The sequence below is a fragment of the Arachis ipaensis genome, chromosome B09 (genome assembly GCF_000816755.2).
Source record: "Arachis ipaensis cultivar K30076 chromosome B09, Araip1.1, whole genome shotgun sequence".
NCBI classification, from domain to species: Eukaryota; Viridiplantae; Streptophyta; class Magnoliopsida; order Fabales; family Fabaceae; genus Arachis; species Arachis ipaensis.
The window spans coordinates 142,701,582-142,716,049 of NC_029793.2; the positions used below are offsets into that span (position 1 = coordinate 142,701,582).

The following is a 14,468-nucleotide window of genomic DNA, read 5'->3' on the forward strand; positions in this document are numbered from 1 at the left end:
TATATAACACTGTACGACCATTACACCCCAGAAACCAAAATAGCCAAATCAAGCACATACCTCCCAATCAAGGTAGTCGTTAGCATTTTCATAATCAGTAAGAATAGATACTGTACACTCCAAAGTAGGAAGCTCTTTTGCCTGTATGGGTGGAAATCTGCGGTCTCTGAGAGCGCTGCAAGAAATTTTAGAAGCAAACACATAAGAATTATCATGAATTTGAGGCCAATAAAGTTTTAAGTATAAATATATGGATGTGAATCAAATCAAAGAGAAAGGAAAATTATAAGGACCTCATTACGTTACATTACTTTTACTAAACAAATCCTTATGCTTAAACTACCATGGGAGAAAGAAAAACACAGTAAATGCATGTATACCTATGACAGATTCACTCCTATTCATAACCAATTTATGTAAAATCATAGTTTGAAGCATAATCTTTCAAGTACTAATATGTTAACACACCTGTTGAGCGCATAATCTTTGAAGCCATTGATTAAGCCGCGTGCTTCTAGAGAACCAATACATCCCCGAAGTCGAGGCTCGCCGCCATTTACCACTTTCTTCCATGTAACAAATAATGGGCTGAAACAAAGTACACTCTCTTCAAACAGGTATATCATAGACTATTGCTCGAACATAAATGATAATCTCATGAGAGAGGCATATATTTCTTCTTAAAACTAACAAATCCAAGACCTAATTACAAGAGCATACAATGAAAACTACACTATAGTTGCTATTGGCGAACGGCACAATCCAAATCCAAATATTTATTAAACACAATGTTTAATTATACCAAACCAAAATTTTCTAATTGAATTTGATGTGTACAGTGCATAGTGCAACGCCCACCATAGCTAACTGTTGTGGGTAAGCAATAAGCAATAAAGCACGATTTATAACAACCATGGTGGAAAGCAAACCTTTCCTTCTCCACCCCGAATCCACATTTTTCCTTCAATCAAATAAACGTTAGCATCTGACCGGTCACAGCTATAATAATATCCTACTAACGGAAACCACTCAGAGAACAGGGTAAAATTCACACAGGGAATATGAAAATTAGTAAATTATCTAACTATGATTAACTTGTAAAAATCTAAACAATAAGCGATCAGAATAAAAACAAAATAAATGAAGTGTGAGCTCAACCTTGGAGTCGTTGCCACTTAAAAGAAACATGGAAAAAAAATAATTGAGAGAGAGAGAGAGAGAGAGAGAGAGAGAGAGGAGGAGGAGCATCGTGACTGTTGTAGTGAGCAACGAGGGTGTCAAAGCAGTACACAACCATCTCCTTGTTGGCGGACACCATTTTTGCGTGGGTTTCAAAGTTGCGAAAAGAATTATTAGGAACAGCTTTTCAGAATCGAAATTCTGAAAACGCTGCCGTTCGGATTCTTCCTTCTTCGGAAGCCGATAACAGACGCAGCAAAATAAATTGGGAGGCGAGACTTTTGGAGTCGTTGGACCCTACCTACCTGCCTAGCAACCCCTTTTTCTTTTTTTCTCTCTCTGTTGGGCTTCCTTGCAAGTAATGTGCACTTTCTACTTTTTACTATATTGCCCCTCTCGCTTTTCTCCATCTTCGAATATTTTTTAGTGGAGCAAGTTTCAATGTCACCTCACGTCCTCACCTCTAACTAACTTGAAGCCACTGATTTTCATTTCACTAGGCCTCGCATATTGTACTGTTATAGTAGTAGCTAGAAAGTAACAACTTCCGTGACTATTTCTCATGTTGCAAGATGTTTTTGGTGTGTATGCATTATTCGTCATCACCGATCATACAAGCCCAGACCAAGTAGGAGCTTTACCAGGCCTTCTTGGCCCAATCTAATCACTGAAGCATGCTGGCCTGCTTCTGTTTACTAAGCCCAATTTAGGGGATAGGTCAAATTTACTCTCAATGAGTTTATGTTAATAAGCATGAATAAGTCACGGTAACTGGAGTTCAGATCCGTAATTAGTTTTTGGTCTGTTGAATTGGAGTATACCATAATGAGAAACAAAAAAAAAAAGTTAAGTTTAACCAATTTGAGTTAGTTTACTAGTTTATTTAAGTAGATAAGAGATTTTGAATTTATCTTATACATATAATAATTTATTAACTAACAATAAATTTTTAAATAGAATTTTAATTTATAATAAATTAAAAATTAGAAAATATCATAAAAAAAATAATTCTCCATAAAAATGCTAGAGAAGCTACCTTATCGGGCACGTTTTTATCTAGTTCCTTTTTTTTTAAATTCAATTTCAATACCAAAAAAAAATCAAGTTGAGCTTGCAACATCAACAAACTCACATAATCAATATCTATAATCTATAATTCTATACTATATCGGTGCTGAGAATTGAGGTAATTTGTCATGTATTTTATTTCTTTCACATTTTTTTAGCTTGTTTTATATTTATCTTTCACACAATTTTACAAAATTATTAAAACTAGTGTATGTTTTCGTATCGCATGGGGTAAAACATAAAATTATATAAATTTTTTTATTAAAATTTAAATAAAAAATATCTATTATAATTATTATTATAAATATTTTACAACTTAAAAATATTAAAAATAGTTAATATTTATTTTAATTAATTTGAATTGGTTGAATGGTCATCTCATTTGTCCGCTTAAGTAAGTATTTAATTTGGAGTTCGAATCTCGTCTTATATGTATAACAATCCATTAGTTAGCGACAGACCCTTAATAAATTAAGCATCAATATGTGGTGGATTAGTTCTCGACTTGTCGAGTTAGGAAATCCGTAGAAAAAAAAATTGTATTTGTCTTTAAAATAAAATAATTTTTCATTAATAGCAATACTTATGGACTTTTGTCTTTGTTAAAATTTATTTGGGAAAATTTTATTTGTTGGTATCATATTCATTCTTAAAGTCAAAATAATGTTATCAACATTGTTACTTGTTAAAACTTCACATTTTATGAAATGATTTTTAAATTTTCAAATTCATAAACTTATGTCATTACAAAAGTTATTAGATTGATTAATATTTTTTGATAACATGGTGTACCAAAACACCATCGTTGAGTGTTGAGTATTAGTTAGTGTAAAAAGAAACCAATAACAACTTTTGTTATTCAATATATAATTTATTCTATTGAAAAAGAAATTAATATTTTCTAAACTTGTAAATACATTTTCTTCTAATTTCTTACACCATTTTATTTGACAATATTTACCAATAAAAATAATAAATGGCCATACTATCCTACAATACATATGATGTACAAAGTAATTTCTTATCTTGAAATGAATTCTCGTTAGTGAGATAAAATTTAAAATATTTTTATTTTCTTACTTAAATTTAAATTTAAATTTAGAATTGATTAACAACTTATCATTTTTAATTAAATTTATTAAATATTAAGATGAAAAAATTATTCAATAAATTATACAAATAGTCATTACTAAAAAAAATATATATATCATATATAATAATCCTTGATATATATAGTGTCATGTATATATTAAAATTATTTATTTTAATTATGTGAATAATTATTGTTACAAAATTATTAAAATTAAATGTAAACTCTTTAAGTTATAGTTTTTACGAATTTGTTTATTATTAAATTATTATTTTTTTGTATTTAATGTAGTTTAATTGAAGGCGTGTACCATTTTAAATCCTTACACATTGAATGCGACATATTTATTGATGGATAACGCAGAGCCCACAGGAAAGGGGAAAAAATGGGCGAGACTAGGCGAATTGACCGGGTCGAGTGAGGTCCGAGAATAGTGATGGATGAGTGAGTGAGTATAAAAGGCGAAGGTTGTAGAATGTAGATCCTTTGACTCACTCTCTCGCCCTAATCATCAAATCAGTAGTAATCAGCAGTAATCGTCATAACAAGGAAGGCACCGCCTCTTGCGTGTGTTGTATAATAATATTGGCAATGTCAATGAACATGAGATCGGTGCTTCTGACTCGGGGATTCGTGACTCGCTTCATGGACTCAACATCTCGCGGTGCTTTCTCTCGTTTCTACAGCGACAAAGGTAGGGTTCTCAGCGAAGAGGAGCAGGCCAAAGAGAACGTCTACATCCAGGTACTTTCCCTTTCCGCCCTTTCCCCTTCTCCTTATTCGAAGCCCCGTTCCGATCATTTGTTTTCTGCAGAAATGGGAGAGAGAGAGGTTGGAGAAACAGAAGCAGCAAGCTGAGAAGGAAAAGGCTGAGAAGGACAAAAACGCTTCTGACAAGGTATTTGATTTTTATTCTTCTCATCGGTGTTTTAGGGATTCGATTTCGCTACTCTAATGTCTAAACATCTACTCTTTAGATATTTTTCATGTGTCATCATATGATTCTGAACATTTGATTTTGTTATCAACCCTGTGTTTGACTCGAGCCGGATGTGTGTTTTCACGATAGGATAAATTTCTTCTCACTGAATTTATAATTTAGGGTTTACAACTATTAATTAAGACATTGGCCTCTGGGGAACGTTTTAGATCTTAGAATTAAATTCAAGCATTGTATGGTTTGCATTCCAATCTTGAATCTTCGGTAGAAAAATTCAATCACTGTTGGTATATTTAAACTAAGCTTATCAATAAACTATAAGCCTAATGCTTCATGAATTACAAGGTTAATTGCAAAAAGTTGATAAGCACTGTATCTAGTCAAGACACCAGAGAGTTCATGAAGCATCAATTCTATAAACATGCAAGCTCATGTCATGTAATTGTGTCTTTAAATAGGTAAGCTTATGTATGCTATTCTCCTAGTGAATTTGCAATGAGAATGTGAGTAATGTTAAGAGCCTTCATTTCCTCTCTATTTTAGAGAGTATAATAGAGAGGATATATATATATTGTTGTGATTTTGTTTCTCTTCTGCTTAGTGTATGTTGTTTTATTATTGTTGAAAAGTCATATTGAGATTATGTTGAGTTATTTTTGTGAGTAAGTATCCTTGGGCAAATTAATTGTGAGTTTAATCTTACAATGGTGCTCCCCTTTTGTAGCATAGTAGTTGAAAGCTGCATTATGATTTCAGGGTTACTTAACTTCTCTTTCTCAAATCAAATTGCATCAGACACTACCGAACTTTAGCACAAGTTTATTCTATCTTTTACACAAGGAAATGGTGAAATAGCCTGCTTATTAACTTCAAACTTTCTATGTTATTATCTCTCTATGCTACATATCACCATATCAAGTACATCTATCAACTCAATCAACATTCCAATTAATTAAAATAATGTTCCCTTGAAGGACATCATCGGTTCTTCCATTTCATATGGGTGCTAAATTTTGATTAGTTCTGATGCCAATCTCTATTAGATTGGTTGTTTGTATTCTTCAGCTTTTTTGGACATTTCCAAATGGGCACTTGCAGGTGCCAGTCATGTGCATCACTGTGTGGATGTGTTGTGTGGTAATCCTGATGTATTTTTGGTTCTTCTATTAAGTTGATGTCCTGAATTTAGTTGATATTTAGATGTTCTTTGAATTGAAGTTTTTATTGCCTTTATTTTGCTCCAAGTAGGTGGCAGTGATATTTTCCTGGTGGCCATATGTGTCTTTATTCCACAGCAGTTTAACACTATTCTAGAGAAATTTAACTGCTAATCTTTTGCTATCCGTTAATTCTTTCCCACAATCCTAACACAACTTTGTTTTTTCTTCTCTGTAGAAACCTGAAGGATCTCACAAGGGATGAGTTTGTCTGTCATGCTTGCTATCAAGGTCACTAGTAGTGGAAAATAATCAATGGAAAATAAAAACATTGACTCTAAGTGGACTTTGGTCTTTGTATAGATTGTGTTTCGTCTTTGTTTGTATGTTGAAAAATGTAACCATGCTGTCTCGTCCATCAAGCTTCACGAAGTTCGTTATGATATGATCCTCCTCTTATTTGCTACGCGTTTGTTGGATGTGAATGCCATTCTAAATTTCTGATCAGTATGTGGAAATTGTGAAATATTCAGTTACACTTTCGGTGTTATAACTGTGTTGGGAGTGAGTAGACCAGTTGAATAGATGAAAGCTTCATGTTTGAAGAATAGGATGATGCTTAGGAGGATCGAACAGCGCAGACTTGCTTTTGTTTGGTTGTAGTGTTAGGATTGAAGGCGCAGACTTGCTTTTGTTTGGTTGTAGTGTTAGGATTGAAGATGGTGAGTCGGTGAGATTTGATTTCAAAACGGTTTATGTGATCCTCTATAATATTATTCACAAGGTGGTGGTTCGGTCAAATTTCGTTCTTGGATTAGCATGGTTTTAAATTAGGGAGTGAAAGGGGAAGAAAATAGATTAGGAAGGAATTAATAAGATTAGAGAGAAATAAGTAAATGATTTATTAGATCAGAGAAAAATAAGAAATGGGATAATATGATGGTGGAATGCTAAAGAGGAAAAGAATATCAATTGTCAATTATTAATTATTGTTTGATTGATGCTATCGTCATTATTATTTTATTTATAGTAAATTTTACTATTAATTAGAATTATCTAGTTGGATTATTAGGTCTATTTTTACTCCTTGAAGGAAGCTAATGTAACCCAAGTATGAAATGTAGGAAGTAAAACTGAACAAGATTACTTGGCATGCAAGATTATCCCAACGTGTGGCAAATCCCATTAGCCCAACGTGTAGCAAATCCCATTGTAAGCTTCCACCTTTTGGTGGTGTTGGTGGTTCTGGCGGTGGTGCTAACCATTCTTTTTTGTCTCTGGAATTTTACCGTAATTACCCAAATCAGTCTCTGGGACATTTTAGTTCCAAGGAAAATTAATACACAGACTAATCCCCAAGATTTTATTCCAGACAAATCAGTTCCCAATTCATTTTCCGGCAGAATAATTACCCAGATCAGTCTCCAAAGATTTTAAAATTATATATATATATATATAAGAATTTAATGAATAAATTTATCATTATTTTTGTCCAAAAAATACAAAAAATATAGTACAATATTATTGTGCAATTAATAATAATTATTTTATTTTTAGACGGGGGACTATTATTTCTAACAGAAAGAAACGTTGGGGATTGATTTGTACATTAGTTTTTCTTGGGACTAAAATGTCCATTTTTTAAATATTTGGGGATTGATCTGGGTAATTACTCTGCCGGAAAATGAACTGGGGACTAATTTGTCTGCCGGAGTAAAACCTTGGGGATTAATTTGTGTATTAATTTTTTTTGGGACTAAAATGTCCAATTCTAAAATCTTCAGGGACTGATTTGGGTAATTACTCTTAGTTATTTTATGAATTCATTCAAATTATATTTTGTCTTTGAAGTCTTTTTTTTTGTTGCTCATAGTATTTTTTAACTCAATAGGTCAATGACTGATTCGTTGCGGATTTGAGTTCTATTTAACGGTCTGTTACTAGTTAATGGGTTGCTGCATGCACAAGTCGGAATTCGAATTTTCGACACTTCTTAAGCGGATAAGTGAGCTAATCACTCGACCAATCCAAGTTGGTTATCCTTGAAGCTTGTTATAAGTTTTAAAAATATTTCTAAGTTTTATTTTGTTTTAATTTTGTCCTAGAAATTTTTTATTTGTATTAAATATTTATTTCATGGCTAATTTTTTCAAAAAAATTTAAACCAATTTAGTGATAATTTTACAAGAACAACTATCAAGACAAGCAAATTGGAAATTGTTGTCATGTATTGTTATTGGATTAGTTCTAAATTTTTTAGAAATTTAACTATTAGAAATATATTTGTTGAAAATTAAATTTTTTTAGAATAGACAACAACAATAACAACAAAACATTGTCCCACTAGGTGGGTCGGCTACATGAATCAAACGACGCCATTGAGCTTTGTCATTTACCATGTCTACAGAGAGACCATTAATATGTAGATCTCGTTTGACAATCTCATGGATGGTCTTCTTAGGTCTTCCTCTGCCTTTCATTCCTTGTCCATCTTCCATCTCATCCACCATCCTGACTGGGTGTTCTGTCGGTCTTCTTCTCACATGTCCAAACCATCTGAGACGTAATTCTACCATCTTTTCCACAATGGCTGCTACTCCAACTCTCTCCCTTATATCTTTGTTCCTTATTTTATCCAATCGTGTATGACTACTCATCCATCTCAACATCTTCATCTCTGTCACACTTAGCTTATGTTTGTGCTGTCCTTTAGCTGCCCAACACTCTGTACCATAAAGTATAGCCGGTCTTATAGCAGTGCGATAGAATTTACCTTTAAGTTTTAAAGGCACTTTTTTGTCACATATAAAACCAAATGCATTCCGTCATTTTGACCAACCTGCTTGAATCCTATGATTTACATCCTGTTTAATCTCTTCATTATCTTGTATGATGCACCAAAAATACTTAAAACTTTTAACTTTTTGTAGGGTGTTTTCTCCAATCTTCACCTCTATATTATGGCTCTTCTCAAACCGAACTTACATTCCATATATTCTGTCTTGCTACGGCTTATGCGCAGACCATACACTTCTAGAGCTTCTCTCCATAAGTTCAACTTCTTATTTAGGTCGTCCCTTAACTCTCCTATAAGGACGATATTATCGGCAAAAAAACATGCACCATGGCGCAGCCTCTTGAATGTGCTCTGTGAGTACTTTCAAGACTAATGTGAAAATGTATAGACTTAACGATAATCCCTGGTGTAATCCTATACCAATGAAAAATTCATCTGTCACACCACATTGAGTCTTCACACTAGTTGTGCCCCATCATACATGTCTTTAATTGCACGAATATATGCGATCCTTACTCTCTTCTTTTCTAAAACCTTCCATAAGACATCCCTTGACACCATATCATACGCTTTTTTCAAATCAATAAACCATATATAGATAATTTTTATTACTACGATACCTCTCCATCATCCTTCTTAGCAGGTATATCGCTTTGATGATGGATCTGCCTAGCATAAATCCAAATTGGTTCTCTATTACTTGTGTCTCTTTTTTCAACCTCCGTTCTATCACCATTTCCCATAACTTCATGGTATGGCTTATGAGCTTGATCCCTATATAGTTTTCGCAACTTTGTATATACCCCTTATTCTTGTAGATAGGTATCAAGGTGCTCTTTCTCCACTCATCAGATATCTTCTTCGACCTTAAAATCTCATTAAAAAGTTTGGTTAACTAATTGATACCTTTTCCTCCAAGGCCCTTCCAAACCTCAATCGGGATATTATCAGGTTCTATTACCCTGTCATTTTTCATCTGCTTTAGAACCTCTTTTACCTCGAAGTCTCAAATCTTTCGATAGTAGTCAAAGTTTTGATCTTCTTCCCTTGTGCATAACCGACCAAGGTTCCGAAGAGTCTTATGTACTTCATTAAATAACTCGTAGAAGTAGTTCTTCCACCTTTCATTAATCTTCTCTTCTTGAGCCAGCACCTCTCCATCCTTATGCTTTATGCACTTAACCTGATCTAAATATCTCGTTCTTCTTTCGCGGCTCTTTGCGATTCTATATATACATTTTTTTCTTTATTTCGTGTCCAAAGACTGGTAGAGATGCTCCAATTCTTTCTTCACTTAGAGCCATTTTTGTCTCTTTCTTAGCCGCTTTATATTTTTCCCAATTATATGGATTGCGACATAAAGACCACTCTTTAAAGCACTCCCTTTTTATCTTTATTTTTTCTTGTATACTCGCATTCCACCACCAAGACTCCTTGTCTCTTGGTCCTATCCCTTTAGATTCAGCAAAACTTTCTTTTGCTGTTCTTCTAATAACTTCTGCCATCTCCCTCCACATCTCTTCTATGCTTCTATTTCCATCTCACTTTGCCTCTTCTCCTACCCCTCTTACGAAGCTTCTTTGTTCTTCACCTTTCATCCACCACCACCTCGTCCTTGGGTTCTTCTTATGATGTCTTTCCTTCAATTTTTGGTCGACACGAAAATCCATGACGATCATCCTATGTTGTGTTGTTAAACTCTCTCTTTGGATAATTTTACAATTAATGCAAAATTTCCAGTCGACTCTCTTCAACAAGAAGAAGTCGATTTGAGAGCTTGTCATGCCACTCTTATAGGTTATAAGATGTTCGTCTCTCTTTCTAAAACATGTATTTGCGATGAGAAGGTCAAAGGTTGAGGAAAAGTCCAAAATAGTTTTACCCTCGACATTAATCACCCCGAAACCATGGTCTCCGTGAATACTTTCATACCCAGTCACTTCTCTTCCATCATGGTCATTTAAATCTCCTCCTAAGAAAATCTTATTTCTCGAAGGTATGTCTTGGACCAAACTCTCTAGATCCTCCAAAAACCTTATTTTGTGTTGTTCGTCCGAACCCACTTGCAATGCATAGGCGCTAATCACATGGAAATCACTTCCCTCCACCGCAAGTTTGATAGAGATATTCCGATCTCCCACCCTCTTGACATCCACTACGTCCTTCTTCCACTGCTTATCCACAATAATACCAACCCCATTCCTATTCTTCACCTTTTCTATATACCATTGTTTGAATCCGAAAGTATCCAACTCTCTAACCTTCGCACCAATCCATTTTATTTCTTGTAGGCACATAATGTTAATCTTCCTCCTTGTCATGGTATCCACCACCTCCATGGATTTTTCTGTTAGAGTGCCTATATTCCATGTTCCAAATCTCAACCTTCTGTCGCTCCGACCTTTACCTTTTACTTTGTGAACTAACTTATTTACCTTCATCCGTTCATGAAAACGCGAAAACCCTTGCTCATTTAACACAACATCCGGCAACGACCTAAGTTTAACACAAAAGTGTCTTTGATTCATGTCATAAAGATTTAACTATGTTTTTATATTAATTGTCGAAGACCTAACACAACTCTCTTCCTTTATCCGGATTTGAGATCGACTATGTACCACAAGTATAACATTATTTTAATTTAGAATAAAATTAAAATAAAATAAAATCTAAAAATATTTTTAAAATTTTTTACCGACTTTAAGAAAAAAAAAAATTTACCCCAATATTTGTCTGACACTACTGCCTCTACTTTCTAAACTAAATTTATGAGGAGGCTTTTATGTTCTGAGTTACCTGTGGGAAATTAAGGGTGTGTTTGTGAAACACGTTAGAGAGGATAAAAGTGCGTTTTAATGTTTTGAACATTATTTTTTTATGTTTGACAATTTTTTTCTCTGCATCCCAAAAGCTCGTTCACTAGAAGCAAAAAATTATAGCTTCTGCGTTTAGTCGTTTACTCAACGTATGTTTAGGTTTGTTGTTAGTTATTATTGGTTTTTCCATAATTTTTTCTAAATAAATATTGAGAATATTAAAACAATTGTTCTAATTTTTGTGCACTATTTACTATTTTAATTTTTTATAATATATATTATTGTTCCTATTAGAAATGATAAATTAAATAAAAAATTAATTATAAATAATAATAAAAATATAACTTTTAAAAAATTAGAACCTAAAATAAAATAATAATAAAAATAAAATTATTAAGAGTACTTAAAAAGAGTACTAAAATATGTTATTTTATATTTTTTTTAATTTAATAAATAAAGGTAAAAAATTGTCAAAAATAAATCATGTTGTCACAAACTCACTTCTACCCAAAATCAATTATACAAAATCACTTCCATTCAAACTCCAATTTGACCAACCTAAATCCAAACATAGCAAATTAGTATGAAAAAAAAGCAAATTCAGTTGACTCTCATTGGACTTGGTTCTTTCTATGGATTATTCTTGTTTAGTTCTCGTTACTTCAATGATGATAATACTGCTAGGCTTGTTGCAGTGTGCATACGGCAAGCTTGATGAAGTTTGATCCTATGGAAATCTTTCATGTCTGTTGTCGTTGTCATTGTCAATGTCATTTTTAATTATTAATTTAAAACTATAAAGAAAACATAAATTGTTAACATATTTTCAAGGAGAGAACTAGAACAATATCTCAGCGGCAAACAATATAATAATAATTATTTATAAATAAAAAGTTATCAAATTTGGATAACTTCCCAAAAATGTTATTATCCCTAAGAACAAGCCAATATGCAAAATTCTGTATATGTTTTTTTATTTTCTTTCTTTCAAAATAAATGGCCCGTATTTGATTCTCTTTTAATTATGGATTTTCATACTTCTGTAGGAGAAATAGGATTAAGACCTTTGCCGTAATTTACAAAACCATGGGTAGTCTTCTCTTGTATTTTGGTCTGGGTACAATGGAATGAATGGTCTAGCATATACCATGGAAAAAAGAGATATCCGGCAACCTCAAAATCAGAAAAACTGTTGATGACATTATTAATTTATTATGATCATAAAATACTATATAACAACAACATCAACTAATAACTAACGATGATGAATCATGAATGCCTGGATCGGAGATTATACAGCAATAAGTTAATTGGACAAAAACAATCAAAGAAAGAATTTTCAATAAGTGTCTATTAGTTTTAACTAACCCCTTACTATATCTTCGGATTCACAAAGGAATTTAAACGGAATCTAAACTAATATATAAACACAATTAGCAATAATACTATCCTAATATGACACTGAACGATAACCTTTACAAATAAGAAGTTATGAATGAAAACCTAAAACTATATACAAAACAAGCAGCTTCTAACTAAAGCTATATTCAAAAGCCACCGTAGTTTGAATACCCAAACCCACCAGCACCCACATGATTGTGCGGATTAAAGTGCTGGTGCTGTTGGTGTTGCTGCATCTCTTGCTGTGGAGGAGCAACCCAATTCTGATCAACAGGCACAGGCACAGAGTTGCTATCCACCGTGGTTATATCATGGATGCTTGATCTCTTCCTCTCTTTCTTCCCCGAATTCTGGCATAGAAAGTACTTTTGGGCATGGCTAGCTACTTGAGTAGGTGTTCTTGTAACAACCACATTCCTTGAAATGCTTCTCCAATCTCCCTTTCCAAATTTTTTTAGCCCAATCAAAAACAACCTAATCACAAACACAACAATAAATAAATAATAAGATAATACAAAATAATAATTAGAGAAGAATTAAAATAGGAATTTGTCACAAATAAAGGCGCCGCCACTAAAGTGCAGCTCAAAAATTACAATGAAGAATCAAAATAAAACAAAATCAATTTCCTTTTAATAGAGGGAAAAAGACAGAGTTTTTCGAGACCAAAACAAAACCAAAATTGGTTTGAATAATTTTATTACTCAATGATGAAGAAAAACAAACCTAAAACCCTAAATAAGAAAAAAGAAAAAAGCCGAGAATCAAATTCAAATAAAATTGCGAAAATACCTGTACAACCCTCCACCACCGCCGCCACTACCCGCCGAGTCATCCGAGTACCTCGGCACCTCGACTCGGCCCGAGTCGATTTCGTAGACGTCGCGGACCAAAGCCTCGTAGCGGTCCCTGACTTCGACGGCTGACTTGCCGGGAACCTGCTCGGCGATCTTATCCCAGCGGTCCGGTAAGTCCTCCGGCACGAAAAGCAAGGCTCTCTCGAAGACCTTATCCTGCTCCCTAGTCCAGTGATTCATCCGCACCTCCACCGCCTCAGTCCCCCACCGAGTGGCCACGGCGGTGGTCTCCTGAAACATACTCAGATTTGTCGTTTATTTTGAGTCAGAATTCAAAAAGAAGTCTGGCGTCGTTGTGATGTGTTGCGTGTTCCAACTGTTTGTTGTTTGTTTTCGCTGACTGTAGCGAGAAAATGAAAAAGAAAAAGGAAAATAATAAGAGAAACTCGCTGTCTTCGAGATTTCGCTTCTGTTTGATGGGGGTTTTAAGAAAACGCGCCTCTCATATTTATATAAACCTCTCACCAAATTAATTAAATTAGTTTTATTATATATTTGTAGCCTAATTAAATTTTAGGTTGGGTTAGGGAAAATCTGTTGTGGTGGGTGGGACCAACTCAGTGTTAATTTAAAAATTAATTAATATATGAAGTTATATTAAACTTTTAAATTTTAAAAAACTCTGCCTTAGTTACTTTTAAAAGTATCGATCTTTTAAAGGCAGTAAATACAAGCACATAATATTTTTAATTTACCAAACACAAAATAAAGAGCTTGTGTTTTTAAAAACACCTTTTTAAAAAGTTTTACCAAATTACACCTCTAAAATTTCCAACTCAATCCTATTCTAACAAAGATAATTTTAATTATAATTAAATTATATTGTGGTAAACTAATTTAATTAGATTTAGAATATAAAGACTGTTGGAAAGTATTTTACTATTTTTCTCTCTCTATTAGGTTCATGATGAACTTGTCTTTATGTTATTAGGCCCTTCACATAAGCAACATTGCATTCAAAATGCTTGTCACCTGAAATCCGTGTTTGAGGGCCCTATTCCTTTATTACAGATATGAACATAACATAAAAAAACAGCATGTGTGTTAGTAGTAACCGTTAATTAGTTTATTCCCGTTATTTGTGATTATCACAGTTGTCATGCTTTCCATGGTAGTTGTGTTCATGCAAGCAATTTGAGTTTTTGACTTCACTTGCATTCAGA

At 33.4% G+C, this 14,468-nt stretch overlaps 3 protein-coding genes and 1 long non-coding RNA gene across 5 annotated transcripts in view; 2 read left to right on the forward strand and 2 right to left on the reverse strand.

The window, feature by feature from the left end:
• Positions 1 to 1,337, reverse strand: part of LOC107618917 (uncharacterized protein At2g38710) — a 3,420-nt gene extending 2,083 nt beyond the window's left edge. Inside the window, exons 1-3 of one of the 2 annotated variants that reach the window (XM_021111013.1) lie at positions 1,236 to 1,337; positions 469 to 618; positions 61 to 175 (exon numbers count right to left, since the gene is read on the reverse strand). In XM_021111013.1, the coding sequence (XP_020966672.1) occupies positions 61 to 175; positions 469 to 618; positions 1,236 to 1,318 (348 nt within the window). In that variant the 5' untranslated portion in view covers positions 1,319 to 1,337. Of the gene's footprint in view, positions 1 to 60; positions 176 to 468; positions 1,197 to 1,235 lie in introns of those variants that run through there. The other variant, XR_002353765.1, reaches the window with a different exon arrangement.
• On the forward strand, positions 469 to 1,495 carry LOC110266406. Its single transcript, XR_002353766.1, has 2 exons — positions 469 to 617; positions 1,237 to 1,495. It is a non-coding gene; the product is annotated as an uncharacterized LOC110266406 (long non-coding RNA).
• LOC107618804 (uncharacterized protein At2g27730, mitochondrial) lies at positions 3,706 to 5,956 on the forward strand. Its single transcript, XM_016320967.2, has 3 exons — positions 3,706 to 4,081; positions 4,152 to 4,235; positions 5,673 to 5,956. Exons 1-3 carry the CDS (start codon positions 3,929 to 3,931, stop codon positions 5,697 to 5,699), a joined length of 264 nt encoding a protein of 87 aa, XP_016176453.1. The 5' UTR covers positions 3,706 to 3,928; the 3' UTR covers positions 5,700 to 5,956.
• On the reverse strand, positions 12,313 to 13,746 carry LOC107616185 (transcription factor DIVARICATA). The gene is made up of 2 exons (XM_016318178.2): positions 13,241 to 13,746; positions 12,313 to 12,985 (listed from the first exon to the last, which is right to left on the reverse strand). Exons 1-2 carry the CDS (start codon positions 13,543 to 13,545, stop codon positions 12,595 to 12,597), a joined length of 696 nt encoding a protein of 231 aa, XP_016173664.1. The 5' UTR covers positions 13,546 to 13,746; the 3' UTR covers positions 12,313 to 12,594.

Bases quoted from the DNA above. Each gene is read 5' to 3' on its own strand.
- LOC107618804 (XM_016320967.2), top strand. From the start codon at position 3,929: ATGTCAATGAACATGAGATCGGTGCTTCTGACTCGGGGATTCGTGACT. The intron at 4,082-4,151 runs GTACTTTCCCTT...TGTTTTCTGCAG, and splicing joins AAGAGAACGTCTACATCCAG to AAATGGGAGAGAGAGAGGTT. The intron at 4,236-5,672 runs GTATTTGATTTT...TCTTCTCTGTAG, and splicing joins ACAAAAACGCTTCTGACAAG to AAACCTGAAGGATCTCACAA.
- LOC107616185 (XM_016318178.2), bottom strand. From the start codon at position 13,545: ATGTTTCAGGAGACCACCGCCGTGGCCACTCGGTGGGGGACTGAGGCG. The intron at 12,986-13,240 runs GTATTTTCGCAA...ATTCCTATTTTA, and splicing joins GGTGGTGGAGGGTTGTACAG to ATTCTTCTCTAATTATTATT.